The 20,144-nt window shown below is 43.8% G+C and overlaps 1 protein-coding gene across 1 annotated transcript in view; it reads left to right on the top strand.

The window, feature by feature from the left end:
• Positions 1 to 882, top strand: part of TNFAIP2 (TNF alpha induced protein 2) — a 34,218-nt gene extending 33,336 nt beyond the window's left edge. Inside the window, exon 12 of the mRNA XM_030214731.1 lies at positions 24 to 882. Within this exon, the coding sequence (XP_030070591.1) occupies positions 24 to 159 (136 nt within the window). The 3' untranslated portion in view covers positions 160 to 882. The remainder of the gene's footprint in view (positions 1 to 23) is intronic.
• The last annotated feature ends 19,262 nt before the right edge of the window (positions 883 to 20,144 follow it).

Genomic DNA, 20,144 nt, shown 5'->3' with positions numbered 1-20,144 from the left:
TTTCAATATTTTTCTCCTTACAGCAAAAAGCATGTTGCATCTATCTTGTACATCAAGGGAAACTTAACGAATGCAGAAGTGAGAGTTATTCAGGACATCCTGGATCACAGTGAAAGGCAGACAGATCCCTTCCCACAACTGTTTTCATATGTAAACTAAACAGTTCCCAGAACAAAAAGATGTCAAGGTTTTCATGCCTCATGCAGCAAAATTGACTTGCTATGCACAATTCTGACTATTTCCTCTGGCTGAAGTGACTTTCTTGACATTATCATTCATGATCGTTCTTTTCAGTGTATCATCTATTCAGAATACGCTCCCAGCAAGCATGAACAATGTCTATGTTACCACAGAAAACCTGAGAAGCTGAAGGTCTCCACTGTAGCTTCAGAAGTTTCATAATGGAGTTGCCAGTGGTGAATGTCTGTGTTTCCACTTGGGTGATGCACAGTTATAATAGGGCTTGACGTAGGTGGAGATGAGACATTATCATTCTAACTTAGTTCTAAGGCAAATGAACTATAAATGATGTTTATTGTAACTGTAAAGGGTATCATTGGGTTTCGTTCTAGCAGACTCTTCAGTCTATTTGCTGTGTAAATTCCTACTATTTTAAAGGCAGTGAGCTATAATTAGGAAATGACACATTCTCATGAGTTTCTTTCAAAAAAATACAAAGACTAGGGGACACTCAAAGAAATTACATGGCGATGCTTTTAAAACAAATAGGAGGAAATATTTTTTCACTCAAAGAATAGTAAAACTCTGAAACTCATTGCTGAAGGAAGTGGTAATAGTGGTCAGCATGTCTGGATTTTTAAAAAACGTTTGAACAAGTTCTCGGAGGAAAAGTCCATAGGTTGCTATTGAGATAGTCATGGGGAAGCCACTGCTTGCCCTGGGATCGGTAGCATGGAATGTTGCTACTACCTGGGTTTCTGTCAGGTACTTATGACCTGGGTTGGCCACTGTTGGAAGCAGGATACTGGGCTAGATGGACCATTGGGCTGACCCAGTATGGCTATTCTTATGTTATTATGCTCCTCTGTGAGCTTTTACTTTACAGTATCAACTTGATTTTGGTTCTGTCAAAAGAATTTTGTTTCTGGCACTTTTAAACCTTTTTGAAAAATTCTTAAGGAGAATTGTAAATGATCACCTTTTTGTGATTCTGTTCCAACACCATTTCATTTTCTGAGTATATGTCCCAAACTGGCTGATACTTTCTGGGTTCAAGCACGTACAGAGGTAAATATTTCTTTTGGTCATGGAATATTTTTAGCAAATTCGTGCTTGAGCTCACCTTATTGATGGGCTTCTATTATGGCTACGAGCAGGGCATTGGGAGACAGGTCTTTTCTTATTGAGCCTTTGCCATGGTTGCACCAGCCATAGGCATGTGGTCTAAATATTCAAAGGCAAACAAATGTATGTGAAAATGGAATTTTATGAGCACAAAAACATGATAGGTTTTGAGTTTCATTAGACACCCTGATCCCTAATTAAGGGGGTCTTTTACTAAAGATGAGCTTCGGTTACCTGCAGCAGTACCCATTTTATTCCTGTGGGGCCCTGCTGCAGAGAACTCGAGCTAATCTTTAGTAAAAGATCCCCTAGATGCATTATATTGAAGGTCTTAATGGCCAATGCATACTAGATTTAGACATTTAACATATTAAACATTACCCCAGAATATACCATGTAAAATGAGTTTATTTTGTTGGGTAGATTGGATGGACCGTATAAGTCTTTATCTGCCGTCATTTACTATGTTACTATGTTATTTTCAAAGCACTTAGCCTCCCAAAGTTCCATAGAAACATATGGAACTTAGCCTCCCAAAGTGCTTTGAAAATATGCCTCATCATATGTAATATCCACCTCTAAACCACCAACTTTTACAGACACTTATGTCTTTGAATCTTGTGAGGCTTCTTGCTGACTTGCAGATGTTGGCATCCATTTTCCTATCTTAGATATCTCATTGCCATACACACGTGAATTAGGTTCTTAATAATGGATTTTGGTCCTGATGTTTTCTTAAGAGCATGAGAACAGCCATAGAGCCAGAGTCCATTTAATCCAGTGTCCTTTTGCGAACAGTGGCAGAGAGTGGGTGCATAGAGGAAGTGTATAAAGGAGAAGGACCTATGGAGTGTGGACCCCCCCCCCCCCCCCCCCAATCAAACCCTCCCAGTCTCCAGCAGGCGTGATTGAGATGTACGCTGAATCTGGAGTGATAACCCTGTTAGGTCCCCTTTTTTTTTTTCTTAGTTCCAATATCTTGATTCATTTGCAATGTTCACTTTTTTTTTAAAAATGTTTCGCATTACTCCGATAAGCATTTAGGCACTAAAACCGCCTCCCAGAAATCATTCCAAAAATGAGTTTAACCTCACAACACTCAGCACTGTACAAAGGGTCACTTTACTCTTCCATTTACAAGTTGCTAGGTTCAAGTAGCGGGAAAAGCAAGTAGTCTGCTAATTTATGAGCCAGAAGCATAGGTGAAAACTTAAGTTTGTGGTTGATCATCCTAATCAAGCAGAGTCCCATGCTGATGTTCGTGCGTTGGGTGGAGGGGAGTATAGCCAGATAGTATTAAGTGAAGGTTGTTTAATATTAGCTGCGTTGATTAAGGAGTCAATCTGAAGGGAATCTAGCCACCTAACTATGCACTTAGGCAACCAGATTTGCAGTTTTGAAAATTAACCACTGCCTAGTTTTATTAGGTGATTAACTTTAGCTGCTCAAAATATGCACTGGTGCACTAATATACATCGTTTATAAACAGATCCCACTGATAGACTGATTCTTCTGAAAATTGCCAAAATGTATGAGAATCTGTTAAACAGATATGTGCTAGATCCAAACACATTGCAGGGTACATATTGTGAAAATACATGAAATCTGAGTACGTAGTATTTCATGAGCTGTGACTGCACATCAGTGTACTGTATAATGTGCATGTTTCTTCTTGAATTTTGTCTTGCACAATAAGCCAGTGTTCACGGATGTATTACAATTTGTGTGTAATCAGCACTCAGCAGGGTTGCGCACTAGAATATTCGATCGTAATGTTAAGTTTGTAAAAAAAAAAAAATCTTTTTTATTAATTCTGTTACATATGTAAAATACGTATCTATTTATGTAAAATGACCGGGACCATCAAAGTATTGAAACCTTTCTATGTGAATAAAGTTTTCGTTTTTGTAATATATTACTGGTCTAGTGTCTAAATTCTGCAACAATACACTGTAAGGGCAATTCCATAAGCGGGAGCCTCCATCTAGGTGAGTCAAGACCATGTGGTAGAAGCCGATTCCCTTATAAAATACTAGCATAACCTATGTCCGCCCCATGCTCCACCCCTCTGTGTGCTCCCTTGCAAATGTGAACTATCCCCCTGATTCTATAAAAGTTGCCAAAAATTGCATGTGTAAATTTAGGCATTCCCCTGATCTGCGCATGTAATTTAATAGAAAAACGAGCCAATCAGTGCCAATAATTGGCTTTTTAACATGCAATTATTGGCAATAATTAGATTTACTTGGGACTTATATGTGTAAGTTTAGATACAGGATCGCGTGTAAAATTTACACATGGTCTGAAAAAGGAGGGCACAGAAATATGAGAGTCATGGGTGTTTTGGGGCAGATCAGGGTGTGGTTTTGAGTTACACACATAAGTGCTCCGCACGTAAATTTAGGTACAGGCATATCCACCACGTTTTTATTGGTGCAAATGGCAGCATCTAAGTTTTACGCACAACCTCTCCGCTTAAGTGTTATTTTATAAACCGCGCTGAACTTTAGGTGCGGCTTGTAGAATAATGCTTAAGCGTTTTTTTCTCACCAATTTTTTAGGCACCATTTAAGGAATTCACCCCCTATGTAAGTTAAGTGGGTATTTGCAGAATATCAGCATTTACGTGCATACATGGACACGTATGCATGTATATGTCATTATTATAAGCATGTACACATGTAAGCTCCTAGTTTAAATATCTAGGCCTGTAGTTTATTGAACCCAGCAGCCTATCCATATTGTCTGGAAGAAGTATTCTGCCAGTCCTAATGGGAAGATCCAATCCCTGTTCAGGCAGTAGGAGGCACAGTTCCCCAAGCCTTCTTTCAAAGAACATGTGCGCTGCCTTACTGAGTCAGATCAAGGGTCCTTCTGGCGTGTTTACATCACTTGGGGGCCCTTTTACTAAGCTGCGTAAGCATCTACGCGCACCCAATGCACGCCAAAATGGAGTTACCACCTGGCTACCGCGTGGCTCTTGCGGTAATTTCATTTTTGGCGTGCATCCCATATACGCATCTGAAAATTTTTTTTTTTGGACATGTGTATTGGCTGTGCCAAGTGCCATTTGACGTGCGTAGGTCATTACTGCCCGGTTACCATGTGAGTCTTTACTGCTAGGTCACTGGCTGGCAGTAAGGACTCAGACCCAAAATGGACGTGCGGCCATTTTCATTTAGCCGCACGTCCATTTGACAAAAATCTTTTAAAAATGCATTTTTTACAGGTTAGCTGAAAAATGATTCTGCGCGCGCCCAAAAACACGCATCCACACTACCGCAGGCCATTTTTCAGCGCACCTTAGTAAAAGGACCCCTTGGGTAGGAGTCCTTGTTTTACAATCCCTTTTCTATCATTTCTGAAGGTCCACAGATATGTGCATTTTATTTATTTACTATTTCTTCATTTATTGTGCATTTTCTCATCCCATATTAGTTTTGGATTCATTTGCTGTACATGTTGTGCTGTTTCAGTATTTATACCCTTTTATTTGTGATATGTTTGTTTTTATTATTTAAATGAATAATGGTATATTTAGCATTATTTAATATTGTTTACTCATATGTTCTAGTCGGCGTGGGCGAAATATGGCCGGTGTCGGGCTCATTGTAATTTTAGGCCTCACATGAATAAAGCATTTCTCAAGGGACTTTTCCTTGTGTGACCTGCTCCTTTCGTACCAATGCAAGTATTCTATACAGCATGTGCTAAAATAGTGGGAACGCCCATGATCTGCCCATGCCGCTCCAATGGGAATGCCCCTTTGCAGTGAGAACATTTAGGAAGAAGGGGGCAAGATGGCTGCCGAGTAGGCATGCTGTGTGTGTGTCTCTCCTAATCTGCTCTATTTCTTGTTATAATTTACCTCTTTCTTGACATTAAATTATGCCAAAAAAGAGGAAAGAAGCAGACTCCTGCCCGTCCACGGCAGACAGCTGCCTTCCAAGATGACCAGCTTCATGTTAACATTGTCACAGGGCAAGCCAGCAAGTCAGGGTGAAAGGAAGAGCCCTGACCTCAGAAACAATCCACTGCTTAGTCCACTGGGTCCAGAATCACCTCCAGCGCTGCAAAGCTGAGTGTCTGAAGCGCAACAACGTGAGGTTACGCTACAGAGACTGTGTTACTGAGCACAATTGCGGGCAGGACTCAACCATCGAGTGCTTGAGCGGGAGGAAAAATGATGTTGGCATCTCTGCATCAACAGAACATTTTGGGGCCAAAATTCAGACTGCGGGAGTTAGCTGAGCTGCCTTCTGCAGTCAGCGCTCAGCCCAGATATTCAATGCCGGGCCGTTTCCGGTGACCAGCAGGGCCGGTCTTAGGGCGAGACGACCGAGGCGACCGCATAGGGCCTTGCGCTCAAGGGGGCCCCGCGCAGCGCGCCTGAACTCACCCCACCCCGACTGCCTGAGCTCCAATTCCCCCTCCTTCTGACTTTTAAAAGTTTACCTTGTCGACGTCAGGTTACAGCAGCCGGCAGGTAGAAGCAGCAGTGAAAAGCGTCCGAGCTGCTCGGTGCTTCGGGACTCAGGAGCCTTCCTTTCCCTCTCTCAGCTCTGTTTCACGATAATTCTATTATTAGGTTTCAATTTACTGTTTTCAAGTTTACTTCATTTATTGTATTTATGTTTATTCTTGGTTATTTTACTATTGTTATGTTGTTAACAAAATTGTAAGTTTTATGTTAAACTTTATCTGTTGTACACCACCTTGGGTGAATCCCCTCATAAAGGCGGTTAATAAGTCCCAATAAATAAAAATAAAATAAAAAATATATAGAATAGTGCATGTGCCCTTTATAGAATAGCGCTGAATATTTTTTTTGGTGCCTAAATTTTGGTGACATGTATAGAATTTCCCCCTCTTTATCTAGTGATTATTATGTATGTTATATGTATCGTTTTATAATATGCCAAAAGCTGTGAAAACAACCTACGACCATCTAAACTTCAGGAAATCACTAAAAACTAACCTGTTCCAAAAGGCATACCCTACCGACCCAACATAAATGCCTACACTCTGCAACACAGCAAAACCAAAGCTTGTAATTGACACTATCCAGCTTATTTTCGAAGGAGATCGCCGGCCATCTTCCAACACAAATCGGGAGATGGCCGGTGATCTCCTGAACCTGGCCAAATCGGTGTAATCGAAAGCTGATTTTGGCCGGCGCCAACTGCTTTCCATCGCGAAGCCGGCCAAACTTCAAGGGGGCGTTTCGGTAGGGTAGTGAAGGCGGGACGGGGGCGTGGTTTGAGATGGCCAGCTTCGCCCGATAATGGAAAAAAAAAGCCGGCCCTGACTAGCATTTCGCCGGCTTCACTTGGCCCCTTTTTTTTCAGGACCAAGCTTCAAAAAAATGCCCCAACTGACCAAATGACCACCGGAGGGAATCAGGGATCACCTCCCCTTACTCCCCCAGTGGTCACCAACCCCCTCCCACCCTTATATATATATATATATATATATTTTTTTTTTTTTTTTTGCCAGCCTCTATGCCAGCTCAAATGTCATACCCAGTTCCCTGACAGCAGTATGCAGGTCCCTGGAGCAGTATTTAGTGGGTGCAGTGCCCTTCAGGCAGGTGGACCCAGGCCCATCACCCCCCTACCTGTTACACGTGGTGGTAAATGGTAAGCCCTCCAAAACCCCCCAAATCCCACTGTACCCACATGTAGGTGCCCCCCTTCATCCCTAAGGGCTATGGTAGTGGTGTACAGTTGTGGGGAGTGGGTTTTGGGGGGGGGGTTGGGGGGCTCAGCACCCAAGGTAAGGGAGCTATGCACCTGGGAGCTATTTCTGAAGTCCACTACAGTGCCCCCTAAGGTGCCCAGTTGGTGTCCTGGCATGTGAGGGGGACCAGTTCACTACAAATGCTGGCTCCTCCCACGACCAAATGCCTTGGATTTGGCCGGGTTTGAGATCACTGGCAATAGTTTCCATTATCGGCGAAAACCGATGCCGGCCATCTCAAACCCAGCCATCTCTGACATTTGGCCGGCCCCAACCGTATTATCGAAATGAAAGATGGCCAGCCGATAATACGGTTCAGGACTGCTCGATTATGCCCCTCTATATAACCTCTCCTCTCTTCAATCCCCATTGTGCCTGAACCTAGCATGCACAGATGCACTAAGCTCTTGACCACTGGGGATGGGATTTGATATACCACCTACATATTACATATAAGTACTTATTTTGTACCTGGGGTAATGAAGGGTTAAGTGATTTGCCCAGAGTCACAAAGAGCTGCAGTGGGAATCAAAGCCAGTTCTCAGGCCACTGCACTAACCATTAGGCTACTCTTCCGCTCCATTGCTGTTTGGATACTGAGCTATACTCATAAGCCAAATGACAGCATGTGAGGTTTTTTAACCATGGTATACGAAGGTATAATACATAACATTCTTAAACCACATAATCAACGAATGATCTGTCAACAGGAAATAACACCAGAAAGCAAAGCCATAATCACAACTGTTTCAGACAGGTTCTCATAGAGAAGAAAAATAAAAAGACTGAAAAAAAAAAAAGTGTGCCATGCTGGCAAAAGTTCAAACCACGCTCTTATTTTGACTGTGTAGGCCTGATGCACTAGAAGGGATTTCCCTATTTTGTGTCTATGGGAAAAATGTGTAAATACATCCAGTGGCGATCCTAGGTCGGCTGCCACCCGGGGCGGATTGCCGCTGCGCACCCCCCCCCCCCCAAGCAGCGTCCGTCCCCCCAGGGTGCAGCAAGACACCCCTCCCGGCGCAATGACACCCCCTCCCCAGCACATCAGGCCCCACCTGGCGTAATGACACCCCCCTCCCCAGCGCATCAAGCCCCCCCCCCCCCCGACCCACGGGTGCATTCTTGCATAGGCGCCCGGTATAAGAGGCTTGGAGAGGCTAAGCCTCCCCTGTTGTGCTCTGAGGGGTTTAAATTGTTGATTTACCTCCATCCTCACAGCAGGAGCTGCAGTGAAAGCCCTCTAGCCTTGTGTAACCAGTTGTAGAAATTGGTTTATGGTTTATTTACCTTACTGCTGGGAGAGCAAGGGGGTTGGCTGGAGGTGTCCTGGGTTGCCAGGGAGATATTTAAGGAGGATGACTTCCTGACCTGCACTGAGGACAGATAGCAGCAGAATTGGATACTGAGCCAGCATGATCAGAAAAAGTCACCAGACAACAAAGGTAAAAAAGATCATTTTATTTTCATTATAGTGTTTGGAATATGTCCACTTTCAGAATCAGGTGCTCAACATTAAAAGTTTATATTTATTTACTTATTTATGGCATTTTATCCCACAATAAACATGAATTAGGGTGTTTTGTGGCTCTACATGAGAATTGTGATGATATGATCCCTTGTTTCATATTGTTGACAGTCTGCATTTTCCGTATGGGTGGTATATTGGTGTATTAGGTCTGCCCAGTGTAATATTTATGGTACAGTAAGGTTCTGAGTGTGTTTTTGGACAAAGTTGTGCATAGTGTTTTGCAGTTGAGCGATTGTGGTTAGAATATGCTTTGAGCAACCGCTTCATTCTTTGACACTAGTAAAAAAGGCCCGTTTCGTACAGAAATGAAACGGGCGCTAGCAAAGTTTTCCTCGGAGTGTGTATGTTTGAGAGAGTGAGTGTGTGAGAGAGAGTGAATGTGCGCGCGTGTGTGTGTGACAGAGGGAGAGTGAGACTGGGTGCGAGTGTGTGTGTGAGAATGAGAGTATGTGCCAGGGTCTCCCCCCCCCCCTGGTCTGTCTCCCAGTTGCAGGGGGGATTCCCCCCTCCCTCCCAGTTCCAGGGGGGGTCCCCTCTCCCAGTTGCAGGGTCTGTCTGTGTCCCCTCTCCTTTTGTCCTCAATTTAAAAACGACAATGTGAAGCAGCAGCTCCTAGGTTTGCTTGTTTGTGAGTGTATAGCAATGAGGGCTGCGTGGGGGAGTTGAAACACAGATTAACCAATGGGCTTCCTTGCTTACCGTACACTTGCTTGGGTCACTTCCACTCCTGTGTATTAAACGTCCTGAAGCATGTCATAGGTTTGCTTCTTTTGTTTTCAGTGAATGGGATGACGGCTGCGCTGGAGTTGTAGCCAGTGCTGTTTCCTCCCCCCCCCCCCCCCCCCCCGCTTCCGAGTCGCCAGTGGTCCTCGACCCCGAGCCCTCACCCGCCTCCTCCACATTGGACACTCGCCGCAGCCATTTGCTCGCCGTGTTGCCGCCCTCCCTCTTCGTCCTGTGCGAGAGTGTGAACCTGGCCTCTCTCCTGCTTTCGGCTACTGATTGGCTCCTTGAATGTGCTCCTCCCTCAACGTCATTACGTTTGACGCGAGGGCGGGGCCCACATCTGCTGCTACAGAGCTTCGAACAAACGAACTGGCTTCATTGACGTCAGTGGTCAATGGAACGTTGAGAGTGCTTTTTATGTCCAGATGGGGGCGTGGCCTAGGGCGCAGATGGGCGTGGCTGAGTGCGGGAGTCCGAATAGCCTAGGTCAGGAGCCACAGTTGGAGAGAGGTGAGCTTCAGAATGTCTGAGGGGGATTCAGAATGTCTGAGGGGGATTTTATTTATATAGATATGATACATATCTAATATCTAAATTTAATAAAAGGTATTAATTGTGACTTTTATTTTTATTTATTTATTTTTTCTGTGTGTTATCATACAATTATGGTTTAAGCTCCACCCCTGGCCCCACCCCTAACCCCACCCCCTTTAGCCTCCCCAAACAGTTGGGCCACCGACCGCCTATGCATTCTTGGCTGCTGGAGGGTACAGAGAGCCGCCGCGCGCCTGTCGGCGCCACTGGCTCCCTCTGCCCCGGAACAGGAAGTAACCTGTTCCGGGGCAGAGGGAGCAGGGAACCAGCGGAGCCGACAGGCGCGCGGCTGCTCTCTGCACCCTCCAGCAGCGTGCACCCGGGGCGGACTGCCCCGCCCTTGCTACGCCGGTGAATATATCTGACCCCTGTGCGATCACAGTCAAATCACATTATTTCATTAGGCCTCAGTTTATCAGACACAGTTTGCAAATAACTCTGCTCCATCTCCACTCTCCTCTTTGAAAGCTACCATACAGATCAGTCAAAAAGTAAAGGAAGTCAATCCCCCAAAAATCCAAAATCATATATCGGATGCCTAGTGAAGAACCCCTTCAAATGTAAAAATTAGACAGGGGGTCAAAAGAGAATTCAGTATAGGCTGACCATTCAGCCGAGCTAGATTTCAGTCAGACCAGCCGCAAAGGCAGCTCACTTACGAAGCTCTATACCTCATGGGTACTATCTAGCAATGCCCCCCTCCCCCTCATTTTTAAATTGTGTTTTATTAATTTCTTGTTTTACTTTAAATCTTTTCTTATATATTTGTTTTATACAAAAAATAAAAATAGAAAGCTATTCAATTGCTATCCGTATATTCAAGAGGACTCAAAAAAGCAGCACCTGTAGCTTTAAGGGCTGATATCAACAATATTCTGGTGCTTAGGACATATATGTGAACTTATGTATTGTTGATATCAGCCCTTGAAGCTATGGGTGCTGAGGCATTAGGGAGGCATTGATAGAGAGTACCCATGATGTATAGAGATTGACTTCCTTTACTTTTTGACATAGTTTTTTTTTCTCCCCCCACAGGGATTTTATAGTTTTTGTTACCACACAGATCAGCGCATTCCGCACCAGAGATGGCTTGACTGGGTATGTCTGAAAGTACTGCATTGCAAAGTACTTTGTACTGCTGTTTAGGTGGAAGGCACTGGAAAAAAAAACCCAAAATGTATTATTAAAATAATGAAAAAAAAATCAAATCCTATTGCCTGCCCTTTTAGTTTCATAGAACAACTCAGACCAGCTTCCATCAAACGGAAATACAATTTCACAAACACAAATTACAAAATAGCTTAGTGGTTAGTACAACTATGTGAGAACCAGAGACCAGGTTCAAATCTGCTGACATACCCTGTGACCTTGGGTGAGTCACCTCTCCCTCTACTGTCTACAATACAGACTTAGGAGCCCTTTAGCCTAGTGGTTAATGCAGTGGACTTTGATCCTTGGGAAGAGGGTTCAATTCCCACTACAGCTCCTTGTGACTCTGGGCAAGTCACCTAACCCTTCATTGCCCCAGGTACAAATAAGTACCTGAATATACTATGAAAACCACTTTGAATGTAGTTTCAAAAACCACAGAAAAGCAGGGACTGTCTTTCTTCTATGTTTGTGCAGCGCTGCGTACGCCTTGTAGCGCTATAGAAATGCTAAATAGTAGTAGTAGTAGCCCAGATGGGCCAATCAGGAACGATTCCAGGCATTCCCCTGTCTGACTAGCAGAGTTAAACAGAATCATAACAGTAACAGGTAGGGAGGGGGATGGGCCTGGGTCCGCCTGCCTGAAGTGCGCTGCACTCACTAAAACTGCTCCAGGGACCTGCATGCTGCTGTGATGGACCTGAGTATGAATTCTGAGGCTGGCAAAAAATATTTTTACAGATGTTTTTTGAGGGTGGGAGGGGGTTAGTGACCACTGGGGGAGAAAAAGGAGGTCATCCCCGATTCTCTCCAGTGGCCATCTGGTCATTTCAGCCACCTTTTTGTGCCTTCGTCATAAGAAAAACACAACCAGGTAAAGTCGTCCAAGTGCTCGTCGAGGACGTCCATGTGTTAGGCACACCCAAGTCCCACCTCCCAGTACATGCTACAAATATCACCAATATCAACCAACACCCTCACAATTATTACTGACACCACCAACACTACCCACACTCTCCCGAACACCGTCCACATAAACCCAACATGAACACTAATAATTTACTGATAGTAATCTATCTCATTCCTATAATCCACTACGCATGGACCACCCCTAACTTCTACAGCAACCCAACCACAACACACCAACTATATATACAACCCACCAACAACTCACCAAACCAAAAAACCAATAACCAACCAAAAGGCAACGTTTCCACCTATGAACACCACCAACAGAAAGAGAAGAAAACCAACAACAACAAATCCAACAATCGAGGAAACAGACAATTAATAAAAATAAACACATCGAACCTCCCCACAGAACCATACCGCTCAATCCGAATAGGATACATCAACGCAAGATCAGCGGTAAGTAATTCCATAGACATACTAGACTGGACCACCACAGAAAAACTAGACATTCTATTCATCACAGAAACATGGTTTCACGGCCCCACAGACCCCGCCATCAAAAACATATGCCCAACAGATTACAAAATCACCCACTGGACAAGAAATGGAAAAAGAGGTGGCGGAATAGCCATAATTTACAAATCCGAGTTCACCATCACAACTACTGGGGAATCCACCTCACCACAACTCGAAATAGCCTCGACAAGAATCAATCATCCGAACCTACAAGGACACCTCAACACAATTTTATTCTACAGACCACCAGGAAAATGGAAAGACTCCCAAGCGCAACTCATGGACTTCATCTCGAACACATGTGTCTCGGCCTCCAATATCTTCATTATAGGAGACATCAACCTACATCTTGAAGACGACACTTCAAAAAACACACTAGAATGTAAAGAATTCCTGAAACTCTGGGACTTACACACTCCAAACACCCAACCAACACACAAAAAAGGACACACACTGGACATCATCACACACAAATTCGACCAAAATTCAACTATCCGACTCACAGACACAAGATGGATACCCACACCATGGACAGACCACTACAAAGCACATATCTCCCTCCTCTGGCAAAAAACACACAGAAACGCAGTCAACAAAAACGAACGAACAACATACACTACGAGAGGAAAGATAGACCCTACATCATTCTGGCAACAGGTCTACCAAAATGAACGACCACTAAACACCGACACTGTACAATTCCTCCTAGAATGGGATAACATATGTAAAACAACATTAGACACAATTGCCCCAATCCAAACCAGAACATCGCACAGGAAAAAATCAAATCCATGGTTCACCGAAGAGCTGAAAGTACTGAAAACGCAAGTCAGAAAACTAGAACGCGCATGGAACAAAAAGAAAGATGAACACACACTGAATGCATGGAAATCACTTAGGAGGAAATACAAATACACCATAAAACAGACTAAAAGACTACACTACAAAACTATGATTGGACCAAACTACAAAGACACGCACAAACTCTTCCACCTTGTAAATAAGCTTCACCTGTCACAAACAATAACAAAGCAATACCAGGGGTCGATGACCTCGCGAAATACTTCAAAGAGAAAATCACACAACTACGACTTAGAATACCCACCAGCCCCACCGAATACTCAACACTCCTGAACTGTCTAGACCCTGAAGACGGAATACACCCAGCAGACAGGATCTGGACCGAATTCGAAGTACTGTCAGAAGACCTTATCGTTAGAACGATTAAAAGATTCGCCAAATCCCAATGCAAACTAGACATCTGCCCAAGTAACCTCATGAAATCAGCTCCTCATCAATTCATATTAGACTTAACGAACCACCTGAATTTCATGCTACAAAACGGTCTTTTCCCAAAGGAAAAAGGAAAAATCTTACTCACCCCAATACCCAAAGACACAAAGAAAAACGCTAGTGAATTAACTAACTACAGACCAGTTGCATCCATACCACTAATAACTAAAATAACAGAAGGAGTGGTAACCAAGCAACTCACAAGTTATCTCGACAAGTTCTCAATACTGCATGATGCCCAATCAGGATTCCGCTCGAATCACAGCACAGAGACAGTACTAACTACCCTACTGACCAAATTTAAGCAACGGATAGCAACTGGCTCCAATATACTCCTCCTACAATTTGACATGTCAAGTGCCTTCGACATGGTTGACCACGGAATCCTATTACACATTCTTGAATATTTCGGCATCGGAGGCAATGTCCTAAATTGGTTCAAGGGATTCTTAACTTCACGCTCATACCAAGTCACATCAAATTCAACCACATCTGCTGCATGGACACCTGAGTGCGGAGTACCGCAGGGATCTCCCCTCTCACCAACAATTTTCAACCTACTGATGACCCCACTAGCAAAACTTCTATCAAACCACAACCTTAACCCTTACATATATGCCGATGATGTAACGATATCTATCCCTTTTAAACAAAACATCAGCGAAATCTCTAATGAAATCAACCAAAGTCTACACATTATGAACACCTGGGCAGATGCATTCCGACTGAAATTGAACGCAGAAAAAACTCAATGCCTCATACTAACCTCCCAATACAATACAACAAAATTTACTACTATCAACACACCTAAATTAAACTTGCCAATTTCAGAAAATTTAAAAATCCTCGGAGTAACAATCGACCGCCACCTTACACTTGAAACTCACGCGAACAACACAGTAAAAAAGATGTTCTTCTCCATGTGGAAGCTGAAAAGAATAAAACCATTCTTTCCAAGATTTGTCTTCCACAACTTGGTACAATCACTCGTATTAAGCCATCTGGATTACTGCAACTCATTATACGCAGGCTGCAAAGAACAAATAATGAGAAAACTTCAGACAGCTCAGAATACAGCGGCCAGACTCATCTTCGGAAAACCAAAATACGAAAGTGCAGCACCACTACGCAAGAAACTACACTGGCTCCCACTTAAGGAACGTGTCACCTTTAAAATATGCACATTAGTGCATAAAATCATTCACGGTGAAGCCCCAGCATACATGTCCGACTTGGTAGACCTGCCACCCAGAAACGCCAAAAAATCATCCAGAACTTTCCTCAGCCTCCACTTCCCTAAGTGCAAAGGCATAAAATATAAAGGACTACATGCTTCAACCTTCTCCTACAAGAGCACGCAACTCTGGAACGCACTACCACGCGGCCTGAGAGCGGTTTACGAGTTGACAGACTTCCGCAAACGATTGAAGACCCATCTCTTTGACAAAACATACCGCAAGGAGCAAAACATATAAATCCCATATACATCATAACAATGCCTCAAGATATTACCCCACGTACTCCACGTCCCCGTACTCTCCCATTCAATATCTACCCACAGATAAAAACTGTCTACCCCATCGCTCACTTGTTTTTATTCGATCAGCGTAGTAACTCCCCACACCACATCCTTTAGTTTCCACGCCCCTAAGGCGACTGATCTGATCTTGTCATTCTTAATCTGCTCACAATGTAACCCATAATCGAAATGTAATGTAATGTAAGAAACTGTATTCCCATCATTTACAATGTATTGTAAGCCACACTGAGCCCGCAAATAGGTGGGAAAATGTGGGATACAAATGCAACTAAATAAATAAATAAATAAATGCCTCTGATATGCCCTCTTGAACATTGGCCGTCCCTGCGATGGAAAGCAGTTGGGGACGTCCAAAATCAGCTTTCGATTATACCGATTTGGACGACCCTGGGAAAAGGACGCCCATCTTCGGTTTGTGTCGAAAGATGGGCATCCTTCTCTTTCAAAAATGAGCCCAATAGTCTTTGATGCCACTGAGCTGTTGGCTCAATGAATTCTGGGGTTTTGCAAGCTGGAGGTCCATCCTGTTGAAAACTAAAGTACTCAGAAATGTCTCAAACTTCAGGCAGAAGTTTCTGCTGCAGTAGGACATTTTTGGGTTATTTGAAAAAAATGTTGGGGGATCCCCTTTTTTCCGGACATCATGTACATGGAATTAGGTTTGTGTTTTCTATTAGTGAAAAGTTTCACAAATGGGGTTCTGTCTTGGGCTGATGATTATTATCAAAGTGCTCAAACTGTGAATACTGAAATTCTATCGACAATCAGGAAGTTAGCCCCACTAATCCACCTCTACATACGCTCACTTCCCCGCTGAAGGGCCCTTTTACTAAGCCACGTAGGTGCCTACACGTGCCCAATGTGTGTCACTTTGGAATTACCGCCCAGCAACTTCGTGGCCCAGATGGTAATTTCATTTTTTTATGCGCATCCACTACGCGCGCCGGAAAATAACTTTTATTTTCCAGCACGCAGCGCTAACCGGGCAATAAAAGGCATTCTACATGTGTAGACCATTACCACCCAGATAATGCGTGAGACCTCACCACTAAGTCAATGGGTGGCGGTAAGGTCTCAGACCCAAAATAGACAAGCGCCAATTTTCATTTTGCCGCACGTCCATTTTCGGCCAAAATTTTTAAAAAGGGATTTTTTTTTTTTTACAGGTGCACTGAAAAGTGGATCTGCGCGCATCCAAAACACGTGCCTACACCAGCGCAGGCCATTTTTCGGCGCACCTTAGTAAAAGGACCCCTTAGCTTTCCTTCTGGGTAAGCAGGTTTGGGAAGTGCTCACTACGCATTCTGAGCATGTTTGCAACGATTAACTCAGGTTCCCATTTTTTTTCAATAATTAACTAGAAGTTGTGTAAAAAAAACTCCCCCCAAATCCAAACAGCATATAGTTAAGGTCTATTTTCTAAGAAACTATGATCCCATGCCAAGATGCCCACAACAGTAAAATGAAAACCTTCTGTGGTCAGCAGAAACAGTCTGCCTGGGGAGTCTAACACTCTGATCAGAATGTGTGAGCAATGTCTCTGGCATGAGAGTACAGAAATGACCATCCAAAGGAGAAAAAAAGCTTCCATTCACTCACTCAATAAGGATACACCTCTAATTATCTATTTACTTATCCAGTTTACAGCCCGTCTTTCTGGAATATGCTCAAAGAAAGGAACAATAAATCAAACATCAATTATAACACAAAGACTTGGGGGGGTCAGGACTTGATTGGGGTGTTGGGTATGTGCTTACACTGGGGAATTGGAACTTTGACTCAGGGGGTCAGAGCCTGGAACAGGGTGTTTGTGTGTGTGTGTGATTGGGTGGATCGGGGATGCAGGTCTGCTCAGGGGGAGATTGGGGTCTGTGCCACTACACCTCCTGGAATAGTGCACTGAGCTGCCAGACCACCGGTATCGCAACTACACTTATCCCCACCTCAAGAGAAGGCAGTAAGGGGCCCCTTTGTAAGCTTAACGTGGGTTTACCGTACGCTATCCCGGAACTACTGCAGGCCCAATTCGGCCACTGGCAGTAATCCAGCAGTAATCATGCATTGCCATACGCTGCCCAGTTGCCACTGGGTTACCGTGGGAGCCCTTACTGCCACCTCATATAACATGGAAATAAACCACTGAAATTCCCTTGAATCTTTGGTATTATTAATGAAACCCAACTACTAAACCAAAGATATGATGCCACTGATGTAAGACAAATAGCACCGTACCCAAACATATACATTTATTATTATTTTATTGAATCAATCGCTCAATCTGTCCAATCGGATCTAGAATTTCATATAATTCACCACAATTAAGTGAACTTCAGATCATAGTATTCCACTCGATGTTTTCATTAAGACCCTTTGGATTAATAGTCTGGAGTTTATATATCCACTACTGTTCCCTACGTGTCAAAATAGCAATTCGATCCCCACCCTCTGCTAATTCCGGCACATGGTCTATAATGAACCACCTCAACTCAGCAAAGGAATGGTGGTAAGGTAAACAGTGGGGTACTAATGGAGCTGTTAAAGTTTTTGTAGTAAGAGGACTCTTATGCTCCACCAAGCCAATCCTCACAGGTCTAATTGTTCTCCCCACATAGTGTAGAGAACACGGGCAGAAAATCAGATATACTACAAATGATGACTGACACGTAGTGGCATGCTCCACCGAAAAAGTTTGCTGAGTGCCTTCATGTTCCCATTGTGTCACTATACTTGTTTGGGAACAAAACTGACATTTACCGCATGGTTTGTGGCATCCCTGGTTGTTATTAGACGTAGTGTGAACTACTTTAGTATGCACCAGCTGATCTTTAAGATTTCTTCCCCGTGTATACGCTATACAAGGGTGCTGCTGGAAAATAGGGTGAAACGTCAAAACTTGCCAATGTTTATGTATTAATCTTGCGATCTTGTGTCCACCGGGCCCTGAGGGGTCCATCTCGATTTAGGACGAAAAATAGAAGTGTCCCTCATATTATTACTACGTTGTTGGAAAAATAATTTGACTTGTAAATTACGAAAAATACGTGCTAAATCAATACGCGTGTTGAATGGATTATGATGTACCGTAGGTATAAAAGACAAACCTCGTTCCAATACCTGTGATTGCGTAGCTGTAAGTAATTTATCCGAAATATTGATTACATTTGATGTCGGAATTGGCTGGACCGAGTCACAGGACCCATCCTCCCTAAAAAAAGGTGCAGCTGAAGGCACTGAAGATATTTGTCCCGGAGGTAAAGTAGATGTAGTAGGCATAGAGGTTTGAAAGGTAATATGCGGCGCTGATCCAGTTGGGGTAGCTGAAAACGGGATTGTAGATCCTTGAGCATGAACTGTAGTCGGATGTACCTGAAGGGGTACTTGATAAGAATACCTAGTATCTGCCATTGGCCCATGCTATTTTGACACATAGGGAACAGTGGTGGATATATAAACTCCAGACTATTAATCCAAAGGGTCTTAATGAAAACATCGAGTGGAATACTATGATCTGAAGTTCACTTAATTGTGGTGAATTATATGAAATTCTAGATCCGATTGGACAGATTGAGTGATTGATTCAATGTTCTTGTGTTGCAGTGACGTCAGTAGAGCGACAATCGCCTGAGCCTCTTTAAAAGAAAGCGCCCAGTAAGAATTGAGTGAGTGCACTGGAGATCCATGGCAACCATGCCTCAGTCAAGAACAATTTTTTATATTTGAATAGCAGCGTTGGGCGTTTAACCCAAGTCCATGAAGAAAATAGTGAAACCTGCGGTGTTGGGCGTTACCAGGGGAAGCCTCGCGGATTAAGCCTTACGGATTATTGATTTTTATGGACTGAGAGTGGCAAGGACTATAAAATTTATAGCGAAACATGGAAGAGTGAACAATGATGATATATGGAGAAATGAAAAAATGAATATGGGAACAAATAACAACGACTAAAGATAAGTTCACATTTCAGTATTTTAAGTTATGTTGGTTTTGGAGCACATTGCACTTTAGAGCACTGTTGTGTTTACGTAATAGCACATATGTTCACTTAGAAGAGATTGCCTGATGAAAGAGGTGCTATTCCACCGGGCAGAAAGAAATGAGTTCGCCTTAAAAGTGGTGGTTTGTCTGAGGGCTCTCTTTAAAATTTAAAGTCACACACATATACATAAATAAAATAATAATAAATTTATATGTTTGACTACGGTGCTATTTGTCTACATCAGTGACCTCATATAACATAACATAAGAGTAGCCATACTGGGTCAGACCAATGTTCTATCCAGCCCAGTATCCTGTTTTTCAAATAGTAGCCAAGGCAGCTCACAAGTACCTGGCAGAAACCCAAATCGTGGCAACACTCCATACTACAAAATCCAGGGCAAGTAGCTGCTTTCCATGTCTGTCTCAATAGCAGAATGTGGACTTTTCCTCCAGGAATTTGTCTAAACCTTTTTTAAACACAGATACACCAACCGCTGTTACCACATCCTCCTGCAAAGAGTTCCAGAGCTTAACTATTCGATGAGTCAGTGGTGTAGCAAGGGCAGGGCGGTGGAGGCGGTCCGCCCTGGGTGCACGCCGCTGGGGGGGTATCGACTCCGTTGGTTCCCTGCTCCCTCTGCCCCGGAACAGGTTACTTCCTGTTGCAGAGCAGAGGGAGCAGGGAACCAGCGGAACCGACACCCCCCCAGCGGCGTACACATGGCAGGCAAGAATGCACTCGGGGGGGGGGGGGCTTGGGTGATGCGCCGAGGGGGGTGTTATGCTGCACCCGGGGGGGGAAGGGTACGCAGCAGCGAACCACCCCGGGTGGCAGCCGCCCTCGCTACGCCACTGCAATGA

Source organism: Microcaecilia unicolor, chromosome 9 (assembly GCF_901765095.1).
Source record: "Microcaecilia unicolor chromosome 9, aMicUni1.1, whole genome shotgun sequence".
NCBI classification, from domain to species: domain Eukaryota; kingdom Metazoa; phylum Chordata; class Amphibia; order Gymnophiona; family Siphonopidae; genus Microcaecilia; species Microcaecilia unicolor.
This window is presented reverse-complemented; position numbering and strand designations above follow the sequence as displayed.